This window comes from Cucurbita maxima, unplaced genomic scaffold, assembly GCF_002738345.1.
Source record: "Cucurbita maxima cultivar Rimu unplaced genomic scaffold, Cmax_1.0 Cma_Scf00033, whole genome shotgun sequence".
NCBI lineage: Eukaryota > Viridiplantae > Streptophyta > Magnoliopsida > Cucurbitales > Cucurbitaceae > Cucurbita > Cucurbita maxima.
This window is the reverse complement of record NW_019272049.1, coordinates 169437-192368: the sequence shown is the minus strand read 5'-3', so window position 1 is coordinate 192368 and position 22932 is coordinate 169437. Positions and strand designations below refer to the sequence as shown.

The window sequence follows — 22932 nt, the reverse complement described above, 5'->3', positions numbered from 1 at the left end:
TTCTTAAATTCGAAGGCTACTTTTAGTTTTTGGATGATCCAATTAATTATCCACCTCTCAAGAAAGATGTTTTAATGAAGACAATTCAAACTATGCATACTTCTCTAGACCATAGAAATTATGCAACATTTTCTTATCTTTTCTTCTTTGAAAATTAAATAGAAATATCCAAAAGGAAAAGAAAATGTTGAAGCAAGAGTAAACTCCATCAGTGATTCGATCAATGAAAGTGTGTTCCTTACAAGTTGCACAACACTCTTCTAACTCTCAGTTCTCAATTCTTTCTTCTAAGCACCCTGCACCAACCTTAAGAGCTTGCATTAATTGCCAATTTCATTCATTCAATTGATCATCACAATCTCTTCAAGCTCTTCTTTCTTGCATCTATCTTCTTCTTGTCAGCCTGCATTTTTAAGGGTCCAGCAGCTTCCTTCTTCACCACTGCTGCCGGTGCAGCCACCCCGGAGCCCCCGACCCCTAATTCTGAGGCTGCTGCCGGTGCTGTAACATTCGGCTGCTGCTGCTCCTGCCCACCTCTCACTGCAGTATTAGATTGGGCGGTTGGGCATGCCAATGGGAGTGCAGCAGCAGATGAGTTTTTGAGATCTGTAGTGAGGGCTGATGCATTTGATGGGTCGACATTGAGGGCTGTTGTGGACTCGGAGATGGCTCGGGTTTTGAACTTTGGTTTTGGCTTTGCATGGATTCCTGTATAGAGCCTGCAAGCAAAGCAACAGAAAACTTAGCTACATGTTTGCTTATTCATCATTATTGGATGAAGTTCCAATTTACTAGAAAATTAAATTCTTCATAGAATAAAGCATTGGAGATGAAGAAGCAAACATGGATGCAGGTGAATCGGGATGGCTTTTGATAACCATTTAGTTTCGAGTTTTCGGAAACTAGATGTTATAAATACTACTTCTACTTCTAAGTTTCTTTGTTTTGTTTTCCACTTTCTATCCATATTTCAAAAGGTAAAAACTATATTAAGAAATTGAGAACGAACCAACTAAAAAACAAAATCGTTATCAAAGGAGTCGAAGCATTTCTAGCATGTTCCTCAGAGTTTCTAAATAATGAAACAATGTTTTAGTCGTACAACCTAACATTATGAATACTTCGAGAAAGGACTTTTAACAGTTTCAAAAGTCAACCAAAATCACTCCTAGTTTGAATAGTGATTTTTGGGTTCGTGATCACATGGGTGCATCAATAAAATCCACCAAGGTCTTCGGAATAATAAACAATAACCATAACAACATTTCATATCATATCATCTTATCATATAGAACAATAATTTGGAGGAGGGGGCTGACTCACCTGGCATGTCTGGCATACTCATCATAATTTTCAAGCAGCATCTTGCCAGCTTGTTCATTCAAAGCTGATTCTGGAAATGGTTCAATCAGTAGACATCTAACAACCTATTCCACATAACAACCTATCATACAGAGATTCTGAAACGAAACCAACATATATTAAAGGACTTTTAAAACTGTTCTCTTCAGTGAACTTACCGTTAGGACATGTCGCAGCCCAAGGCTCGGATTCCAATCCTTCTTCAAAGTGTTGACACAAATCTCACCATTGGTTGCAATGTTTGGATGAAAGATTTTAGTAAGGAAGTAACCTGTAAAGATTTTTTTTAAAAATAAAAAGGTTAAGGATGTATAATACGTCATTGACGCGATCTAGGAGAAAGAATAGATGACACGGAATATCAGAGCAAACCTTTGGGAGGAGAATATGGGAAATCATGAGACAATATCAACTTCATGCGGAAGAGACCGTTCTCATAGGGAGTCCCCACTGCAAGGGCAACAATCATAATTCAGTAAGAAATGTAAACTATATGTCAATGAGATAAACTTCAGTCATTAGAGTGATAAATGACATGCCTGGGCCTTCAATATCAGCATATATTGTTGAGAAATCATCATCGTTAACACCTACTTTTATGCCTTCGGGAGGGAATTCATCAAGGCTCTTCAACTCCTTTGCAAGTTGCTTTATAACCTTTGGTGGAAGATTTTCATTAGTGGCCTGAAACAAATTGAAATGAATGATCCATTAATGGGGTATAGCAGTAAATGGAATGCGAAACTATTTTTCATGTGATCATTTGAGCATCAAAGAACCAAAACAATTCATAAAATCGAGTACGCGAACAGGATATGGACATGAAAAATATACATCCTAATTGTCTCTTATTCCCGCTCCCCCGTGAAGCCGAAGATAGGGGAATGTCTATGCATTCAATAAATAAAATACAGAGTTCTAAATCTTTTGGAGGCAGGTCTGTCAACTACAAGCCTGAGCCCTTAACTACCAACTCAATAACATAACTGCAACCCTCTGTGCACTTCTCGGGAAGAAGGGAGGGAGGGAAGGAGGGAGGGGGGGTCAATGTATATAACGTGCAATAAGCCAAGAATTACCATATCCAATGGGAGAAAACAAAACACTTCTATGCAGCTGATAAATTGAATTAACTTTTTTCAACAATCAACAGAAACTGAGCTGAAAAACTTGCAACTTTGCTGAGTGTAAGCAACCCAGAAGCAAAAAAGAACCTGCACATGGAATTGGAAGTTAATGTTCAAAATAAAGAATTACTTTGGTAATGGCTAAGAGGTATATGACTGATGTAAATTGAGATACATTCAGAACAAAAGAATAGGACATCCGTACTAATTTCATGTTGCTTTGCAAAGGAAAAACAAAAAACTCTAGGGTCATGAAACATCGAAACCTTTAATAAACTCAAAGGAGCAGTACAATAACCAAAGATAAACTAAATTGGTGCCAGAGTTGACACAAGCAAACCAATAGGATGCTCATTGTACATCTAGTCGAGCTCCTACGAATTTCAAGAGAAGTGTACATGTCTAATGTCTTGGGACCAGAATCTTCCCTACGACACATATGATGTCAGGAGACACCAGACGAAGGACATTGAAGAATTGATTGAACAAACTTAAAGGTAACATTACTAGATTACTATGCATGTAGGTTTGTCTAATTTAAGATATTATACCACCTTGTACTAAGGCATTCAAAACCATCCCAAGCAGAAACATAAAACAACAATGATCGGTATGTTGGTAGTAGATCCGTGCCACACATACCAAAGTGTGTGTTGCCACTCATTGCATAGCTGCAGGTTATAGGTTGTAACCATTCCCGTAGACGAGAGGAGCGATTACAACTAAGATGGACATCCATAGTTAAGGATTAAATCCTAGACATTACCACTTTCTCGTGAAAACCGACATTATATGAATAACGGTAGTACAACAAATGGGGTAAGGGATTTGAACCTACGACCTCGACCTCAAGAGAAAAAGTACATGTTAATTACCACTAAAGTTACGCTAATTATGGGAAAATAACAATAAAATTATTAATCGCTTCCACATTTCCAGATCTTTAAGCTTTTATACGATGTAAGATAGTACGCATAATTCTACAGAGGCTACAGAACTGATAAAAAATTGTTACTTATACCGATAAATGCACAGACAACAAACTTCGAAATCAACAGTAATCGACCACTGATTTGTGGATAATTTTTGAAGCAATTAAAGTTAACAAGACACGATACAAAACATTGTTAGAGCCAAAACACTTCGGGTTACTAAAAACCCAAAAGAGAAGTTTCATAGGGGCAAAACATTGTAAAAACCTAGCCGCAATCTATGGAAGTGACACACGAACAGATGATACCTCGGCTTTCAATCAAAAGAAATATACAAAAAGAAGTGCAGTAATTGCTTAGACTGACTCTTAATCTATAAACTTCAGCATCGGAAGAACAAACCCTCGTAGAATCAAATGGTTCAATCAACGGCAAGAACAATCAAGAAAAACCCTAGTTCTCCCAAAATCCCCAATCTCCATTTGCACCTTCACACCAAAGTAACAAGAACAACAAATGCATTTCTCATCGGAAAACAAAAATTCCCCAAGCAGTCAGCAACTCAAGAGATCGAAAACTGCCCGATCGAACTATGGTGGACAGCGGAAACACCATACACAGTAAGAAAAACAAAACTGAGAAACAAGTAAAACAATTTCGTGTTCAAGTGACGGAAAAGAAAATCCAGATGCGAAAGAGTACCTCCGAAGAATCCCCGTGGCTCTGATTTTTCTCGGGAACCAAACAGCGAGATAGAAGAATGAGTTGAGAGAACAAAAAACAAAGCTTTGATCGAGGATTTAGAGAGAAGCGTTTGAATATTTATATATTCATTTTAAATTTTAAAATATTAAATATAATAATATTGGTGGAATTAAATAAATATTATTTTCCAAAAATGGACACGTGTCACTAATTTTCTTACCCATTTTTTTAATATAAAAAAAAGGACGTATTTACTTTTATTTTAGCCAATTTAATAAACATTGTATATCAATAAATCATTAAATATTTTAATAAAATAAAGAAGTTAAAAAAATCATAAAAATATAGAAAAAATATTAAAAAAAACGTGCTAATACTTACTCACAAACTTAACTAAATTATTAAAATATTTAATATTTATCTTAAAACTCGCAGCTTATTAATTAAAAAAGTCAATTTTAATATTTTATAGATTAATTAATTATTTTAAACTGTGTGAGCTTAATTAGATTTGTTGGATGATGAAAGTCCCACATCGACTAATTTAGGGAATGATCATGAGTTTATAAGTGAGGAATACTAACTCCATTCGTATGAGGCCTTTTGGGAAGTCCAAAGTGGACAATATCATACTATTATGGAGAGTCATGTTCGTTTAATAAGATTCACGTGAATTTTAAATTTCATGAATTAATTTGCGAAAAATAAGAAATAAGAAGTTTGAATTTTGTGTATTAAAAAAAGAAATGGATAAATTAATAAATTTGAATTTTAAAAAGAAAATGATCAACTAGCCGTTGCTCTGACTCACAGCGCTAAATTGCTATTTTTTTACAACCCAACAATTATTTTTTAAAAGTATTTTCCAATTAAAACATTTTTATTTTTACTTTTACTATAATCAAAATTTTAATTTGACATTTTAAAGGCAATGTTATAATTAGATTAATTATAAATGTTCAATTCATTTTTTTTAATTATTTTTGTAAAATTAAAAAAGGTAAAATATAATATATTATAACATTATATATGGTTGCCTTCCTATTCAAAAGTATGGATAATTAGAATTCTAATCATCTTAAAACAGTAACATGTTAGGCAAGGATATTTTAGTAATTTCAATTGTTTTAAATTATTTGTCAATTAATCGTTTAGCCTTTATCCAATTAAAATTTTCTCGAAGAGCTTACTAAAGGTGTTGAGTAATCGAGCTGTTGAATTAGATTTTAGAGGATATGTTGAGGGGGCATGTGCCTTGGACTTTGTAGGCAGCTGAGACGAACACTTGCACTTAGTGGAATTTTAATATAACAACTACCAGACAACGATCAAGATGACACCCTTTGAAGTCTTGTATGGTAGAAGGTGTCATCCGTAGTGTTTTTGGCAAGATGTGAGGATCCAACAATTATTAGGGCTTAAGTTGGTACAGATGATGAATGAGGCTGTGTAGAAGATCAGAGTAAGGATTCAGATAGCGCAAAGTAGACAGAAGAGCTACGTCGACACCAGAAGAAATGATCTCGAATTTGAAGTAGAGATCATGTGTTTCTCAAGGTTGCTCCTATGAAATGAGTTCTGAGGTTCGGAAGAGAGGGAAACTTAGCACCTGTTTTATAGACCCATTTGAATCCTAGAACGTATAGGACCAGTGACATACATATTAGCCTTGCTGTCAACTCTCATCGTTGTCGACAATGTGTTCCACGTATCCATGCTCAGGAAGTACACCGCCAACCCCTCACACGTGGTTGACTTTGAGACTACCTCTACGAGAAGATTTGAGTTATGAGGAATGCCCCACAAGGATCCTGGCGAGATGTGTAAAGATCTACGAAACAAAGAAATCAGTCTGGTGAAGTTGCAGTCCAACCACCAGCCTGAAGAAGCGACTTGGGAATGAGAGACTGATATGAGGACACGATACCTATGTTGTTTATCGACAATCGACAAGGATAATCGGCAACTGAAATCCTTTTCGGTGAGAGGAAATTGTTTGACGGGAAGTTGTTGGAAGAAAATAAAGATGCAAAAAAGAATGGAGAGAGAGATAATTGCTCAAGAGTTGCTTAAAATGAGGTGTTTATTTCTTCCAGATTTATCTATTTAAATATCTAACTTATTCTAAAAATGTCTGAGAGTGACCAACTAAATTTGGGGTTGGAGAGTGACCAAAATCTGGGGCTGGAGAGTGGCCAACTAAATTTGTGCCACGTTCTCCTAAAAATGGATGAAGAGTTGCCAACTAAATATGGGGCTGGAGAGTGACCAAAATCTGGGGCTGGAGAGTGGTCAACTAAATCTGTGTCACTTCCTACAAAATTGTCATCTAAAACTAAATGTGTCACTTCCTACAAAATTGTCATCTAAAACTTTGGTAATTCATTCGACGTGTTTGTCAAATGGTCAAACGAATGTATTCAATAACTAATGAAAACGTGTAAATTTAAATAAGGAAAAATCTCAGGTTTTATGTAACAACCTAGAGTTGTTTCAAGAACTAGAAACTTTCAAGGATGAAAGTTCTCAGGGGGTGATTTGTAATACCTAGCGGTCCAAAGGAGGAAAAAATATGAAAGACGCGTGTGCAACGTCGTACGCTGCTCGTCGATGACACGTACAGAGGGTAGGCAGTGAAAGACCTTTGTCCCATCCCTCATCGAGACCACGCAAGAACAGAGAAGGGTGAAATTTAAAGCGGCTTGCCGGTTGAGGAAGGAAGAAGGGACTGAGATTGTCGAAGGGAGAAGGCACCGAAGTGAGACCAAAACCCACATTCGCCAGAGAAAGGTTGTACCTAATCCACTAGCAATTCGTAACCAATTGGAGATGGAAGTTTAGGAATTCTACTTGCAAGCCAACATGCACGCCCGAACCCATGCGACCCAATGTCGCTCGGGTCAACCCGTGCACTCGACCAGACGGTCCCGACCAATTCAATTTAGTTGGGCCGGTTCAAACCGGTTTGGTCCAATTGGGCCAACCCTACCTCTTTTTATGTAATTTCTTGTTTTAACTCTGATTTTGGCGCCGTTTTTACCATTTTTCATCATTTTCCTCAATCTAGGAACTATTGGAGTGTGGCCAATTTTGAAATCTTGGAGAGATACAAACCCGAACAAAAAGTGTCACGTTTTCCAAGTAAGTAGCACCTCAGAACCTTGGATTTAGCTATTCTCGTACTATGCATGAAAATATGATATAAGAAGCATGTCATAGAAAGTTGAGCATGGAATGAGTTGGTTTAATGTACGCAAGAGCACATTATACGTTATGATGCACATTTACAGATGAATGAACTATTGAACTACGATTTGACTGAAATTGAGAGCATGTCTTTAGTATGAGATGTTATAGAAACCTTATTATAAATGTTGAGCATAAAATCAGCTGAGATTATGCATGTTGAATGCTATTATGCAGGTTTACTAAACACTCATGCACTACCTTACGAAATGAAATTCATGACTAGGTATCCATGTTTAGATCACTATGTTCTGTCTTTCTTCCATATGTTGTGATGTATGCGGTTGTACGGGGACGATTAGAGGTTCGCCAACTAACTTATGATATTTTATGACTCGTGACTATACCCTGTGGGGATTACTATGATGTTTGCCAGTTAGCTTCCCGTAGTGAGCCTATCACGAGTGACAGAGATTTATAGTTGTACCTTACTAGTTGGTTGACGATTATTGTTCATGCATTCGAGTTATGCGATTATATGGGTAGACATAGTTTTGGCGGACGGACATACAGTGTCATAGAGTGTCTGTCCGGTGTCCGATCCAAATTTGGTAAACTTTCATATTTCATATGGACGGACTTGACTCCAAAAACGTTTTTCTTAATTCCCTTCGAAACTCCGACTTTTGAGGTTAAGGCTTGGGGCCCTATTAGGCCCTTTAACAAGCCTATCTGTGATGCTCATGTTTATTTGTTGCCCCTATCTTGCTTATGTCTCGTTTCCTATTCAATGTACACATTATATAGTGTGTTAGATAATGCACCGTCCTCCTCAATCGCATCATGACATTCTTCTATGTTGGCCCTCGTATGGCCAGATGGGCACCACTTTGCTTATCACAGCAAGAAGGTCATAAGCTACTCTCTTCATAATATGGTTTTGATACTATGCTCATAACATGTGACACACTCTCATTGGCATGTCTGGCCCCCCATTGCCAGGTTTGATTCGGTGCTTCATTACTACTACACATTTTCTTTTATTTATCCTCCACTTGTTGCGTGTCTTCTACCTTCACTTGACACATATCACTCGTCGTTGCTCAACACATGGCACCTTCTCCTTCCAGACGCGTTCGATTCCTCCTTGGTTGACGCATGTCATCTACAATTTAATTTCATGAGTTATTTCGAGAATGTCTTGCGTTATTTATGTTTTTTCTAATTTCTTTCGATTTTTGTATCTTTTTCTACGTAACTTGATTCCTTCATCGTTCTTGAGGCTCACTAGAACTCCAACTTCTAGACGACTTCAACTTTTGATTTCTTCATGGAAGTTCTTCGAAATCCTTTCTAGAACAACATACTCAAATTTCAAAACCTAACACTAAAGGAATCTTATGAATCTAGAGAAAAACAAAGAACAAAAGTTTGAAACTCTTACCTCTTGATCTTCCTTGTTTCTTGACGAATTTGTTCGATTCAAGTGTCCATGCTAGATCCCCAGAAGGGTATTACTTCCTCATGGCCGGATCGGAGCATCCCGTCAATTATTTTTATTCCAACTTTCCCTTCTCTCTCCTCTCCTTTTTCTTTTCTTCCTAACTAAAGTCCTAATCAAGCACTTAAGAGATACTTTACTATGTCCGTGTGACAAAATGACAATAATACCCTTATGGGGAGATTACTATGTTCGTGTGGCAAAATGACGATATTACCCTTCTGGGGAGATTTTGACCATTTTTATTAAATTCTTAAAAATTAAAATTTTAAAAGAAGAATTGAAAGTTTATTTCTCATCAAGGCTCAAGGTAGGTGTGGGTTCCCACACCCTTTCGAACCAGAGCCTAAATCTGGCACCTTTGACCACTCGGTCAAACCGTGGCACATGCATTTGTATAGTTTCTTTTGTGTTTATTGGAGTTCTTATTTTTATTTGATAAAACTTCAAATTCTATTGTTTAGATGGTTGTTCCATTATATGTCTACAAAATAATCTATCTGATAACTCTGGGATTAACATTAGTCAAATTAATTTACAACACTTCAATAATTGAGATGACTAATCAAATATGCTAACACGAAACCAAAAAGCTGATGTCATGACTCAATTTTTGTGGCTGCTCGAAGCACAAATCAAGACTCGAACAGGTTGATAAATAAGATAAATTTTTTATACCAAAAAAATTTTCAAACATAATATATAAACACATTAAGTTAACCAAAAGTATTAAAACAACAAGATAATTTTAGAGGTTGTGGGTGTGGCTCTCTATAACTCCTCATCCAGCTCCCATCTCCAACCAACTTCTAATTACTTGAAACGTATGAAAAACATGAAATGAGTATAGGACTCAGTAAGTAGCCTACCATAGTGGGTGCTAAGGTATACTACCTTTTACAAACCGAGAACTTGACATGGTTTCTTAGCTTGTGGTCATGGGTTATAGTAGTTGTCCCTAACATGTCCCTAAACTACTCCCCATAGAAGACCTAGAAAGTCACATGGTTGGTGAATATCATGAACGTGAAACATTTCATCTGTCGAGAAAAGTTGTTAGGACAGGACAAGCCGACAATAACATGAGACATTGTAACCTGTTAAACATGGCAAGCATCCTATAAAAACATGGTGCATGACATCCCATCTAGGTGAGGAAAACATGAAACTCGAAAGATGACATCCTGCTAAAGAAACATAGTGCATGACATCCCGCCTTGATTAGGAAAACATAGAATCATGATGCATCTCGGAGTGGGAGGTCAAGAATCATTTAGGGAATAGGTTAGAGTAGCACTTACTTGACTTGGTTCATGGTCGTGAAGTAACATCTTACTACCTATCTTTATTTAGCCTCCTGACATTATCCACTGACCAACTAAGCTAATTTTGTTTAGGGGACAACGTGGCTGATTCAACTAAACTGCTCATGTCATTATCTTAACCGTACTAAAAGTAGACGTAAAAAAGTAAGTTTAAATGGATTTATTATGGTTACAAATTCTTAACTGGATAATTGAAATCAAGATTTTGTTAATTTTCGAAAGTATGATTGAACTATATAAATAATTAAAATATTTGTTTATGAACCGATCAGAATTGTTATATATATATATAAAACATCAACGGTTTCTATCTAAATATAACTCTTAAATTTGTCTCGAAAGCATGTGTTCAGGGTAGCTCGTTTAGGCTACAGGGTCTATGGGTGGTAGAGAGTTGACATCATGCCTCCCCCTAAGGTACATTTTGAGGCATTTGTAAATTGGCGGTGTAGACATAGTTTTGGAGAATGGACAAACAGTGTCGTGGAGAGTTTGTTCGGTGTCCGATTGACACCAAATTTGGCAAGCTTTCATATTTCATATGGACGGATTTGACTCCAGAGCCGCATGTACAAATTCTCTTATGAACTCTCACTTTTGAGGTTAAGACCTGAGATCCTACTCAACCCGTTAACAAGCCTATCTATGACGCTCATCTTACTTGCTGCCCCTATCTTGCTTATTCATCGTTTCCTCTTGAATGCACACATTCTATGGTTTGTTAGATGGTGCACCATCCTCCTTTGTAACGATCCGAAATTTTCTACTTAATTTAAGGTTGCTACTAAATACATATCTTAAACATTGAATGCGAAAGACTTCATTTAAATTCTATAAAACATATCCTTATTTTAAAACAGAGTCATAGACTTACGTGTTTCAAAAACATATTTAAAACGAAACAACAAAAGACTAAATAAAATAAATAAGCGTTTAAGTTAAAAACATTTTATTCTAGCCTAAGTCTAAGAAAATAATATCACTATCTTGATGGGGTTACTATAACACGTGCGGAAGCAATTTGGATTTTAGGCACTCTAAGTATATCAATTATAGTAAGTTAGGTAGCATGTTCAAAAGCATTAAAACTCAATGAGTTTGAATACTAACTTTTTGTAGTTCAAATTTCTTTTTCCTCACGAACCAGTTTCGAACCACCGCTAGTGTCTTCCCCTACTATTCTCCGGCCTTAGAACGGGATTGTGGAATCCGGTGAATGATGAAACTTGTGAGATTATGTGGGATTATGTGATAAATCCCGTGAGTGACGAAAATTGTGACAACACTCAAAATTCCACTCAAATTTGTGGAATTATATGACAAACATGCAAGTTTAGTTAAACCATATATTGCACTCAATATTCCACCAACCCAAACATGGATTTTTTTGTGAAGTCAACATTTTGACTTTCTTTATACAATTTAATTAATATTTAACATTAAATCAAATGTCAATCCCAATCAATTCCGCACGTATGAATCCCTATTCATAATTAAAATATTTAAATATTACTTAAATATCTAAAATTCTCTCTTTTTGTTTAATTCATAATTAAAATAAAATGCGGTTTAATATATCGTATATATTTAGCGTGTATTCTCTAATTTGAATTCGAATACTTCGAACTCACTCGTCACACTGTTCTAAGGTTTAGTTCGATATGAGCTAGCAAGGGGACCTAATGGACCTACAGATCATGGACTCCAACGATCCGAGATTAACCGGCTAAACTCATTAACCTTGTTAACCAATATTCGTTAACTACTAGGACACTCCACTATAGCCTAATAGTTGCACTCCCCTCACCATAGATATATTTTTGTCCATTTGATATAACCATGATTAGTAAGTTGATTATTCACAGGTTGTTCGTAACTAGAGCTGAGTCAATTTACCATTTTACCTCTAAAGTTACTTCTTGTTCCTTAAGTCCCACTAATCCTCTAATGAACAATTGGTTTGTGGTCCAACCACCAAACCGAATCCCTTTCGGGCCAATGAGAGGGTGGGGCCCCTTGTTCAAGACCTGAAGTCAGTACTTAAGGAAACAACCTCTCTACTATCCCTAAAAGCGGGTAGGAGTGAATTTCATCTTACACCTTATGTCCCCAACTATTCACCCAATCTTACCCCTGAAATGGGAGACTTATCGAGTCAGCGAACTCGGGCCACTCTCACCCATGCAAATCTAAGGATAATTCTGAATAAACATGAGTTTATAGTTAGCTCAGGATTAAGGTCAAGTTATCTAGGCCATCGAGTGAAAAAAATCCGTCTCAACAGTAAACGACATTATAAAGTGAGAGTGATTTTCTTCATGGTTCGATCTTATACAATACTCATTGCATAGAACGCCCCCACTCACATGTCTCCACATGTACAATTTAGTGATCACATTGTTTATATCATATACAAAAGTGGGTCGCATCCATAGTATTCCAAGATAAGGTACTCAGTCTTATCCTTGTACTATAGATCATTTTGACTATATACTTGAACTTGATCCACTCTTATGTCTCTATATATAGTTCAAGTAATCTTACTATATAGAATATTCTTAGTTTATTGAATTTAGATTAATGATAGTAAAATTCACTTTATTTAATAACCATCTTTACTGAATAAGTATCAATAATAATTTTATTGAAAATAGAATATTTTTTTGTTTACAAACTATGAGTTTTAAGACATAAAACCCAACAGCAGACTACATCGCCACTTCGATGGTGACCACACAGGGGTCTGGCTTGCACGACTGATGGAAGAACTTATCAGAAGAGAAGGCAATCCATCATTGCTATACGTGGACAACAAAGCTACGATCTCCCTATTAAAAAAATCCAGTTTTGCACGACTGGAGCAATCACATAGAGATTAGGTTCCATTACATCCGGGACTATGCATATCAGGGGCTTATTAAGATTGACTTTATCTGAACAGAGGTATAACTTGGAGACATCTTCACCAAGTTTCTGGCGCGGGTAAAATTTGAGGAACTCTACTCAAAGATCGGAATTCAAATAATAAGGTAGATATACCACAGGTTTTAGGAGAAGATTGTTAGATAAGAGCGTGTGATTTTTCATTATTTAGATTATTCACGTTTTTTTTCTTAAATTAGTTAGTTGATTTTTTTTTTTTTTTTTAACAATTTTACGCATATACACGACCATGACCATGAGTAGCATATTTTTAGTTGGCCATTTGTGTCATGTTTACAAGTAGCTGGCTCAAATTTAGTTGACCACTTGTGCCATTTTTAGGGTAGAGTATTTTTATTTAAATAGGGCAATCAGCAACAACAAATCCCAAAGCTTTTGTTTATTTGCTCCTTCTGTTCTTTTTGTTATTTTCTTGCGCTTTTTGCTTCTTTCTTCCTCCAACAATTTTTTCCTAGACGAAGAAAAAAACGTCATCTAGGTGTATTTTAGACGAAGAAAGAAAGAGGGCCGAAGATGGAGTGGGGTCTGCGCCTTGTGAATTGGTTTCCTATCAAGCAAATTAGCACAAGTAAGAATATCTCGAGCATATTTTAATTGACTAATAAAGAGATGATCAGGAGTGGGTGAACAGTCACAATGATAGATTTTGTTCACAGAACCACTAATAAAGAGACCATCAAGAGTGGGTGAACAGCCACAATAATAGATTTTGTTCACAGAACCATCATTGCCAAAAGCAGAGACCAACGACGAAACAGTAGGTGGAGCTAGTGGAGAAGTAATTGACGCCATAGTAGGTGGTGAAGTTTCAATGGACAGAGAGGGAGCTGCGAAGAGGCCAATGCGGCACCCAAATTCCGAGGGTAAATCTCTCCAGAAGGTCGATAGGCTTCTCAAGATTTGTATATTTTTTTATGAGAACGCTGATGAGAATTTTGAGGTTAGGGTTTCTGTGAAGGATGAAGGGAAGATTTGAAAGAAAATGAAAGAGACTATGTTGGCTAAGGAAAAATCGATTATGTTGGAGAAGGTGAAATTGTATTTACGGAGTATAGCCAAAGGTGAGCCAATGATTCAGAGGCCAAAAGGGTGGGAGCCAAGGAGTAATCAACCAGCTCTGTCGGCAGCAGACATATAGATTGCTCATGTGGCATCAAAGCCAATAGTGGTAGTGAAAAATAATATGAGTAACGAATATTTGCTAAAACCACTGCACCTAAATATGAAAATTCTCTCTTTATAATCAAATAAATTATAAAATATGAAAAGAGAGTAATAAATGGGAAGATAAGGAAGTGGTAATTAAAGACAAATATGATTTATAATAAAATATCAAATATAATATATATATATAAAAAGAAATTTTGCCCCGTCCCACCTTTCTGTGGTTCCATTACATTTTCTGCTTCCGCAGGAGGAGGAAGAGAGCGAGGAGGAGGGAGACAGCGCGCCGTCGTTTGTTCATTGTTTTTTTTTTCTTTTTTTCCCATTACTCTGGTGTTGTCGTGTGGCCTCTCAAGATCAAGTGAGTGATTTTCTGTTCCTTTTCTGCCTTTTTCTTAGCACCTCATATTCAATTTGCCTTAACATCTGTATCGAAACATTCGTATGTCTTTTCTATTAGTTTTCAACACTATTCAAAAGAAAAAAGAACAAAAAAAATAAAAATAAAACAAGAATGGATACTTGTAAAGCGATTCTCCAGTGCTATGTATTTGTTGTTTTCCCTAATCTCTAGATCTTCGTAATACGTTTAATTACATGTTGTGGTCTCTAGAGTTGAGATAATGTTAAATCTGGCACTCTGTAAGGTCCTTCCAGCTGCCTCACTTTTTGATTTTCTCATTATCTTTCGAGTCTCCTGGTATACCATTCTACTATTTTAAGATCTGGAGATATGGTTTTTTAGGGCTTTCTTTAGAGTTTCTTGGATATCACTTGGAAAGAACGCATCCATTACCTGTCTCAAGTTCTTGATGCACTTGTGAAGTCTTCATTCAACCCTTGGGCTCGTTTTTCTGACTTACTTGTCCGACTAGATATGCAATGAGGGGCTCTGATACCCAATGTTGATTTTGATCCTCAATCAAAGCACACCGAAATCAAAAACCAAAACAGAAAGAACAACTTGAGGAGAGAGTTTTTTTTGTACTAAAGAATTTTAATTACTATACTTTTCAATTCTTATTGTTGATGTGAATAAAGGGTTATAGGGGAGAAATTACTAACAATATTTCTAAACTTACTTTATAAGTTAAGTAAAGGAAGCACTAACCATTTTCCTAAACTTGCTCAACAAGTTAATAGCCGCTAATAATTCTTATAAAGTTGCTCCAAGTTTAGGAAAATGGTTAGTGCTTCCTTTACTTAACTTATAAAGTAAGTTTAGAAATATTGTTAGTACTTTCTCCCCTAAAACCTTCAATTACCTGTCTCAATAGAAATACTTGGGGTCTCTCTAGTTGTTCATGTTATGTCCTTCAAGTATCATGGCGTCAATGAACATCAACTCTGTTATACTTGATGCTTTGAAAACTGAGCTGTTTATATTTTACTGAATACAGTGTTTTTCGATCTTGTGACGAGAATACTAGAGCTCGGTTTTTTTTCTTCTGTGTTCTAGTTAATATTTGAAAATCTGTGCATGCGCTCGTTACCTGGGAATCCCTATTTCTATGGTTATGTTATTTATGCTGAGTGAGCTAGTACTAAACAATTTTCATTTGGAGATCAAATTTCAATGTCTGCTGTCAAAATTTTCTTTATCTTTTGCTACATACTTTATTGGCGGATAATTATGCATTTTATTGCATCTACAAATGAACAAGCAATTAACGAAAATTATTTTGTTTAATAACATCTGCATTCTTTATGCACTCGAGGAAACTATTTCTGCTCTTGGCATGCCGCGTTTGATTAATGTTTATGGGCATTCTTTGTTTGATATGATAAGTAATGTAGTGTTGATTTTGCGACTAGATTTGAAGAGAGTGCTGGGGAAGAGCTTGGCAGTGGATCTCCAATCCAAGGATATTATTTGGCAGTGGCATGCTACTGTGGAAAGACCAGAAGACTTCTGAATTCGCTTGAAGGCCAAAATGAGCAGCTCGAGAGAGCAGTCTCCGGATTGGATGCGTTCTTTCCAAGTAATTTTGTCTACTTGACGGTTTTGTTTCACTATTATAGATCACTCTTCACGTGGATTTGAGTTTTCCAAGTTTTCTATTCATATATGAACTTCAAAAACTGTCTTCCCAGATAATTTTGAACAATAGCCAGGGGTTTCAACTCTACGTTCTTGCTTTTCAAAAGGCTGATTTGTAGGTGTAAGAACTATCATACTCATTCTTCCCAAAAGTTGTTCAAAGAGTTGTCTTAAAGAGGAGAAATAAAAATCATATATTTGTGACACTGATACTAAGGTTAAGATACAAGTTTTCAGCATGTTTCTCCTTCTAGAGTTTGTATGTTTGAATTGTCTTTAAAGGTTTGAAATCGTGAAGAAATTATTGCAGAGTTATTTACTAGTATATGTCTTCATCTTCATTATCAATCCTGCACTTTGTGATCATTTCAAAGTTCATATCTTTTTCATGATAATTGAGACCAACAAGAACAATTTACTTTGTTGAATAGGCACCAACTAGTGCTGCCCTATCCTCTAATTCTGAATCTTCAACGAATGGTAGCTTATCAATGGATGATTCAATTGATCAAAAGGGTCCATCTTCACTTAAAACCTCACAAGATTCAGATGGAGATCAGATTCAAGGTATATCAAAGTTAAACTTAATAAGTCTCAGTTCTCATCTTGTAGGAACATTGTCTGGCACCCAAGAGGAAATGAAATTAAAGGAAAGAGAGAAATCATGTTTATAAAGGGCTTTGGTTTTGGTGTTACTCTAATAATCCTAAGCTGGAAACTTTAATGACCTTATGTGGATTCCTAACTACTAGGACTTGGATTATCATCCTTAAATTATGCTTTCTGGATCAATAACTCTTTTGTCTGATTGTTATAATGCAGGGGACAGTGACAACCATAATCTGGCAAAGGAAGTGAAACTTGAGGAACGTACAGGGAATGAAGTGAGAGAATTTACTTCTGGATTTTTACTTTTGTGAGTGTGTGTATTATTAGGAATATTAGTAATCTTCATCTAATTTGTTTCAAGAGTTCTACATAGTACGGGATGGTTGGGATAACTTTTTAATATTCTAGTCTAAATTGTTTGTAGTAAAATCTACTTTTCTGATGGGAGATTCTTGTTTTCATTTATCAGATCTCAAAGCAGTCAGTTTTGATGTTAACATCGGATTCTGAGTTATCGCCTGTTAATAGTTTTATAAAGGAGGATTATGGTCATCATGAAGAATTATCTGAACTTACGACATCTCACTTCCAAGGGAGAGGGAAGGATGAAAATGCAGGTGGAAAATCTAAATCAAGGAAAATATCAGATAAAAAGTTGTCAAAAAAACAGGTCAAATCACAAGTTTGCACTTCGCCCGAAGAGAAGATAGTCATTTCTGATACAAATAAAGAACGACTTACGTTGGAAGGTAATGCATAACATTAAAAGGTAGAAGCTCTAGTGACTCGTGAAGAAAACATTAAAATTACTCGAGTCTTGATCTTGTATGCTGCATCATGCATGAAAGCTACTGCCTGTTATGCATGATTTTGTATTGGAATATTTTGTGAAAAACTTTCGTCCATTCAGGTTCTGAATGCTATGTAAGCAATGGTGGAGATGTGGAGATCATAGAAAAAGATGCATTGGATGACTGCAACGAACGTCCTGTAAGATTTAAGCTCAAACTAAAAAGAACAAACCTATATAGTTCATTATACTCTGACCACTTATTTTCTTTTACAATTCAATTTACAGGTTTCCTCCTCAAGGTTGCCATTGGTGCTGTCTGAAAAAGTTCAAAGATTGAAGGTAGTGTTGCAACATAGATTACGATAAACGAGTTCTTTTGGCAGCTGCCTCTTGTCATGATTTAGGTTTTAAACCTTTCTGCTTCATTATATACGCATATATATATAAGTGAGGTTCATTCTATTATGGGCCCGTGTACATCTTTTTTAGTTTCTGAGTCGGGTTTTGGAGGGAAGAGGGGAAGTGAAGAAAGAATATTTAATACAAGATTGTAAAAACTGTTGTCTTATGCAGGCACTTGTTGAGTGTGAAGGAAATTCAATAGATTTGAGTGGTGACATGGGTGCTGTAGGACGAATTGTAGTCTCCGATTCCTCATTTGCAAAAAATGAACTTTGCCTCGATTTGAAAGGTACATTTCATTCATATGTGCTATGTTTTTCCATTAAGGGTCAGGTGTACTTCAACATATGTTTGCAAATGTTTATTTATTCCATACTCGTGATTAATGTCAAGTTTCTATATCGTTCTTTCTGACCTCGTTGTCTTATTTCAAAGATATTGGTATGTCTTGCCATTGTTGGTAACTTGCCTTGGTTTCCCAACTCAGGTACAATTTATAGAGCGGCAGTTGTTCCTTCAAGGACATTTTGCGTTGTATGTTATCATTCTCCACTTTTCTGATTCTTCAAATGGAACTTTTTTTAATTACAAACTCCGTACGTGAAAGTCATGTTGAAATGAAAGACCCTTTTTTATTGCTTTTTATTGTTCCAAAATGAATTATTTAAGAAATTTTCCACCTGGCTTTGTTGATGTAGATCTTGTCTTGTTCAGGTTAGCTTTGGTCAGTCGGAGGCGAAGGTCCGTCCTTTTCTCCCATCTATTACCTTGTTCACATTCTCTTGTATATTAATAATAATGTAGTTCACTAGAACGTTTACTGTGAGATCCCACATCGGTTGGTGAGAAGAACGAAACATTCTTTATAAGGGTGTGAAAATCTTCCATCAGATGTTTTTTAAAAACCTTGAGGGAAAGCCCGAAAGGGAAAGTCCAAAGAGGACAATTCCTGTCAACCGTGGGTTTGGGCCATTACAAATGGTATCAAAGCCAAACATCTGACGATGTGCCAGCGAGAAGACTGAGCCTTGAAAGGGGGTGGATACGAGGCGGTGTGCTAACAAGGATGCTAGGTCCCGAAGGGGAGTGGTTGGGGAGTCTCATATTGATTGGGGAAGGGAACAAGTGCCAACGAGGACGTTGGCCTTGAAGGGAGGTGGATTGTGAGATCCCACATCGGTTGGGGAGGAGAATGAAACATTCTTACATTTATAGTTGATTTCTCGTGCATTTACTCCATTTTCCTTATTAAGCACCTCTTTGTTTTTCGTTTGCTGTATTTTTCAATACATTGTCCTAGAACTGCCATAGAAAATATGACTTGTTGGACGTATGCCACTTGATCAGATAGAATCTATCATGAATGACTTCATACAGCTGAAGGCACTCTCCAATGTTGATGAGGCTGAAACCATGGTTGAAGGTTGGGTTGACTTGCTTTGAAATTAATACCATTGTCAATTTCTCTAACTTGTTCTATCCTCATTCAATCTGCTTCATCCATAGGAACATTGGATGGCTTCTCATTTGATTCTGAAGATGAGGGCGAGAAAATAAGTAAAGTTGCAACAGACCAAAACGAGCCTGCCGAAGCGCTCAACAAAAAATCTAAAAATAAAGACGAAAAATCATCAGTACGTCTCTTTCTAAGCTTTGATATTCAATTGCTTATATATGTGTCTTTCTAAGCTTTGATATTCAATTGCTTATGTTATCTGTTGAATGAGTGTATGATTATGAACCGGAAATGGGCAATGTAGGGGCGGAAGCGTGTTAAAACAGGAGGAAAGGTGCAGGCACCCAAGAAAGCGAGGAAGAAAGTTCAAGGTTCCAAGACTAAAAGTACAAAGAGCAAGAAATGAGGTTTGAATTTTTGTTGTATGCTTATGATCCGAGGTGGTCAAATGGTTGTTTCTTATTGTACCCATTAGGCAAAATGGATGAGATTCGTACCTTAGTTCTCGAGAACCCAACCCAACACGATATTGAATTAATAACTCTTTGTCTCTCTCTCTGTTCTACACGAGATTGAATTAATAATTGTAATGATGAAGTATGCTTTTCCATCGTTCTCTTCTTTCTTATTGTCTTTCTACTCTGTCTTCATCTTTCTCATCTCACAGCATTCGACTTTGTTATTAGCCTCTTTATTTCTTCGTCGACATCGTTCTCATCTCATAGCAGAGGTTGATGTTGCTTGCTGGCCGCCTCTTTATTTCTTCGTTAGACTGTCTTCTCAGTTCCCATTTTTCTGCTTGACCTCATCTTTGTGTTTCTTATTGGACGACGTCGCCGATTGTCTCTTTGCTTGGTATTTCGTTCCACTTCCATAGAAGATGAATGCTATAAGACAAAATTATCTATGGGCAATAGTAGACTTGTCAAGAGAGAAGATAGCAATGGATTTAGGGTTTAAGTTTTTATCCTAAACCCTAAAACATGAAACTCGAAACTCGAACTCTTAACGCTCTAAACTCTATATTCAAAACCCTAAACTCTAAACTCAAACCCTAAACCACAAGAGCTTTTAACCAAAACTAGTAAGCAAAAACCATATTCATATGAAAATGGTTTCCCTCTCGATCATCTTTGGGTCATTTTCTATAGGGGTACCATAAGGGTGCCATTGACGACATTTTTCATTCTTCAAACAGAGTGCCTTTGAGATGTTTAGAAAAATTTATCTCGTTTTGGTCTCTTACTATATCAACTAGAGATTGTAGTAAGACTAAAATGAGGACTAAAAAATAGTTGCGGCCACGTGTATAAGACCTTATAATCCAAACCCGTATGCGCAAATAATATTCAGGGAGTTTGAAGCATTAGGTGAAAAAATTGAGTTATGTTTTTATAAACGAAGTTCAAATTTGACTAAATTAACCCGTAGAAAAGCCTCAAATATAGTCTCTCTCAAAGTCACTTTTGGGTCATTTTCCTAAAGCCATCCCCCTGTTTGTTTGTTTCATCATCATCATTATCCAAGCTGAGTGCTATTGGTACCCCTAACATAACCCTAACTCTAACCCTAACCCTAACCCGTTAAACCCTAAACCCCTTAACCATAAATGGAAAACCTAAAAACTAAATCTTGACCTAAACCCTAATGTCATGACTCGATTTTCGAACTACTCAACACATAAAGTAACGTAGGCTAACAAAAAGGAAACATTTTACAAAACACAGCGTGAACCAAAAAGAAATATGATTGGTAGAAGCTCTTAAACCTAGATTTTCTCTCCATGGCTCCTACGTCAAGACTGGCCTTGTCTCCATTAGATAGAGTGAGTATAAAATATTCAGTAAGTAATCTTCTTGAAGGCTTTGAATTGTGTCCATGACATATGCTAAGGTACCACACTCCCATATCATGTTCATGGTTCTGTCATGAGAACCTTGGTCATGGGGTTCTAGGTTATCTGTTCTGAATAATTAATTTTGAGTTTTGAGTTCTTGGTCAGTCTGACGCACTTGTGCGTGGTCTCTCATACTAGGATGAGTTTTAGAAGAATGGATCCTAATGGAGTGTCCACTTCCACTCCCCACATAATACACAACACTAGTCTTGATCCTAAAACGATCATCCGAAAGACTTGTTAAGTCCTATGGTTGGTGAACAACATGAATCTTATCATGATACCATGTCTAGAATTTCATGCATCCCCTTTGACATAGTCTTATATTTTGAATTTCATGCATCCCCACAACATAGTTTGAATAATGAGACCTATGACTAGGGCTTAATGCATTCATTGCAACATAGTTTGGATATCTATGTTCAAGGTTCCATGCGTCGTATGCAACGTGGTATAAGTCATAACATTCTGCAACGAAACATGGGTAGGCCATCCCACCTTGGTGGGAAAAACTTGAGGTCATGTTGCACCACTCATCAGGAGGTCTAAGGTGATATTAGGGCATGAGACGAGTCTAGTAGAGTCATACCTAGACGTCTAGGTGTCTTAAAAAGCTTTAAGGCCTCAAGTTATTTCATATTGACCCTTATGGTTAACAACCATCCCTGCCTACTTAAAAGGTCTTGGTCTTAGCTTGCAAGTTCTAATCTCAATGTGTTAGTAAGCCTTTCACTCATTTCCTTTGGTTGCTTTACTTCTAGAAGTTTTACGTGTTTTACAATGGCCTTAAGACATCTTTATTGTCTCTTTTCCAAGGTAAGCACAACCCTAACAATGTCAAGTTGCTACCTTGGTGGGAGGTTGGTCTTAGTACCATAAACTTGGAATATAACACTAAGGAGTGGACTTGAACAACTTGCTTTCCTCCATATCTCCTCCTTGCTTCTAGTTGTGCCTTTGCTACCATTACGGTATCTAACACCAAATCAAGGGTGTTCTGACTTGATTTGATCTCTTGGATGTGTCAGATAATTACTAGATGCGAAGGGAGATTCAATCTGTGCCCGACTCGATATGTGACCCAATTCATGATCTATGACATGCTTTTCCTCTAAATGACAACCCATTCTAACTAACCCAATCCGGCATGCCAACCCGCGAGTGTCCTTCCCCTGTAGTGCATGTGGGGCTACCTTCAGGCATGTGTAAGCAAGTGTCACGCATGTGAGATTATTTTTTTGCCCGTACAACTGCTTTTCATCTCGATTTTGATATTAACCTTATTATGTAAGTAGCCATTCGAACTATCTTAAGAAAACATTTATAGGGATTGTTAAGACGTGTAATATACAAGCACATCTTAGCTTAGGTAGTTAAAATATGCATTTATAGGAATTGTTAGGATGAATATGCTATATATGTTATGAATAATTACCGAAATGCCCCTAGAATGAGACTTTAAGATGCATGCTAATTTTAATGCTTCCCA

The 22932-nt window shown here is 36.6% G+C and overlaps 2 protein-coding genes across 2 annotated transcripts; one reads left to right on the top strand and one right to left on the bottom strand.

The window, feature by feature from the left end:
* Positions 1-67: 67 nt before the first annotated feature.
* LOC111467259 (ubiquitin-conjugating enzyme E2 22-like) lies at positions 68-4228 on the bottom strand. Its single transcript, XM_023112116.1, has 8 exons — positions 4124-4228; positions 2442-2576; positions 1902-2046; positions 1735-1812; positions 1521-1633; positions 1324-1427; positions 185-719; positions 68-104 (listed from the first exon to the last, which is right to left on the bottom strand). The coding sequence occupies exons 2-7, from the start codon at positions 2442-2444 to the stop codon at positions 353-355; spliced, it is 810 nt and encodes a 269-aa protein (XP_022967884.1). The 5' UTR covers positions 2445-2576; positions 4124-4228; the 3' UTR covers positions 68-104; positions 185-352.
* A 10217-nt stretch (positions 4229-14445) lies between these two features.
* On the top strand, positions 14446-20167 carry LOC111467219 (DNA-binding protein BIN4). Its single transcript, XM_023112047.1, has 13 exons — positions 14446-14606; positions 16061-16227; positions 16718-16853; positions 17109-17170; positions 17365-17644; positions 17806-17885; positions 17974-18027; positions 18262-18379; positions 18578-18624; positions 18805-18831; positions 19438-19513; positions 19597-19724; positions 19851-20167. Exons 2-13 carry the CDS (start codon positions 16180-16182, stop codon positions 19950-19952), a joined length of 1158 nt encoding a protein of 385 aa, XP_022967815.1. The 5' UTR covers positions 14446-14606; positions 16061-16179; the 3' UTR covers positions 19953-20167.
* The last annotated feature ends 2765 nt before the right edge of the window (positions 20168-22932 follow it).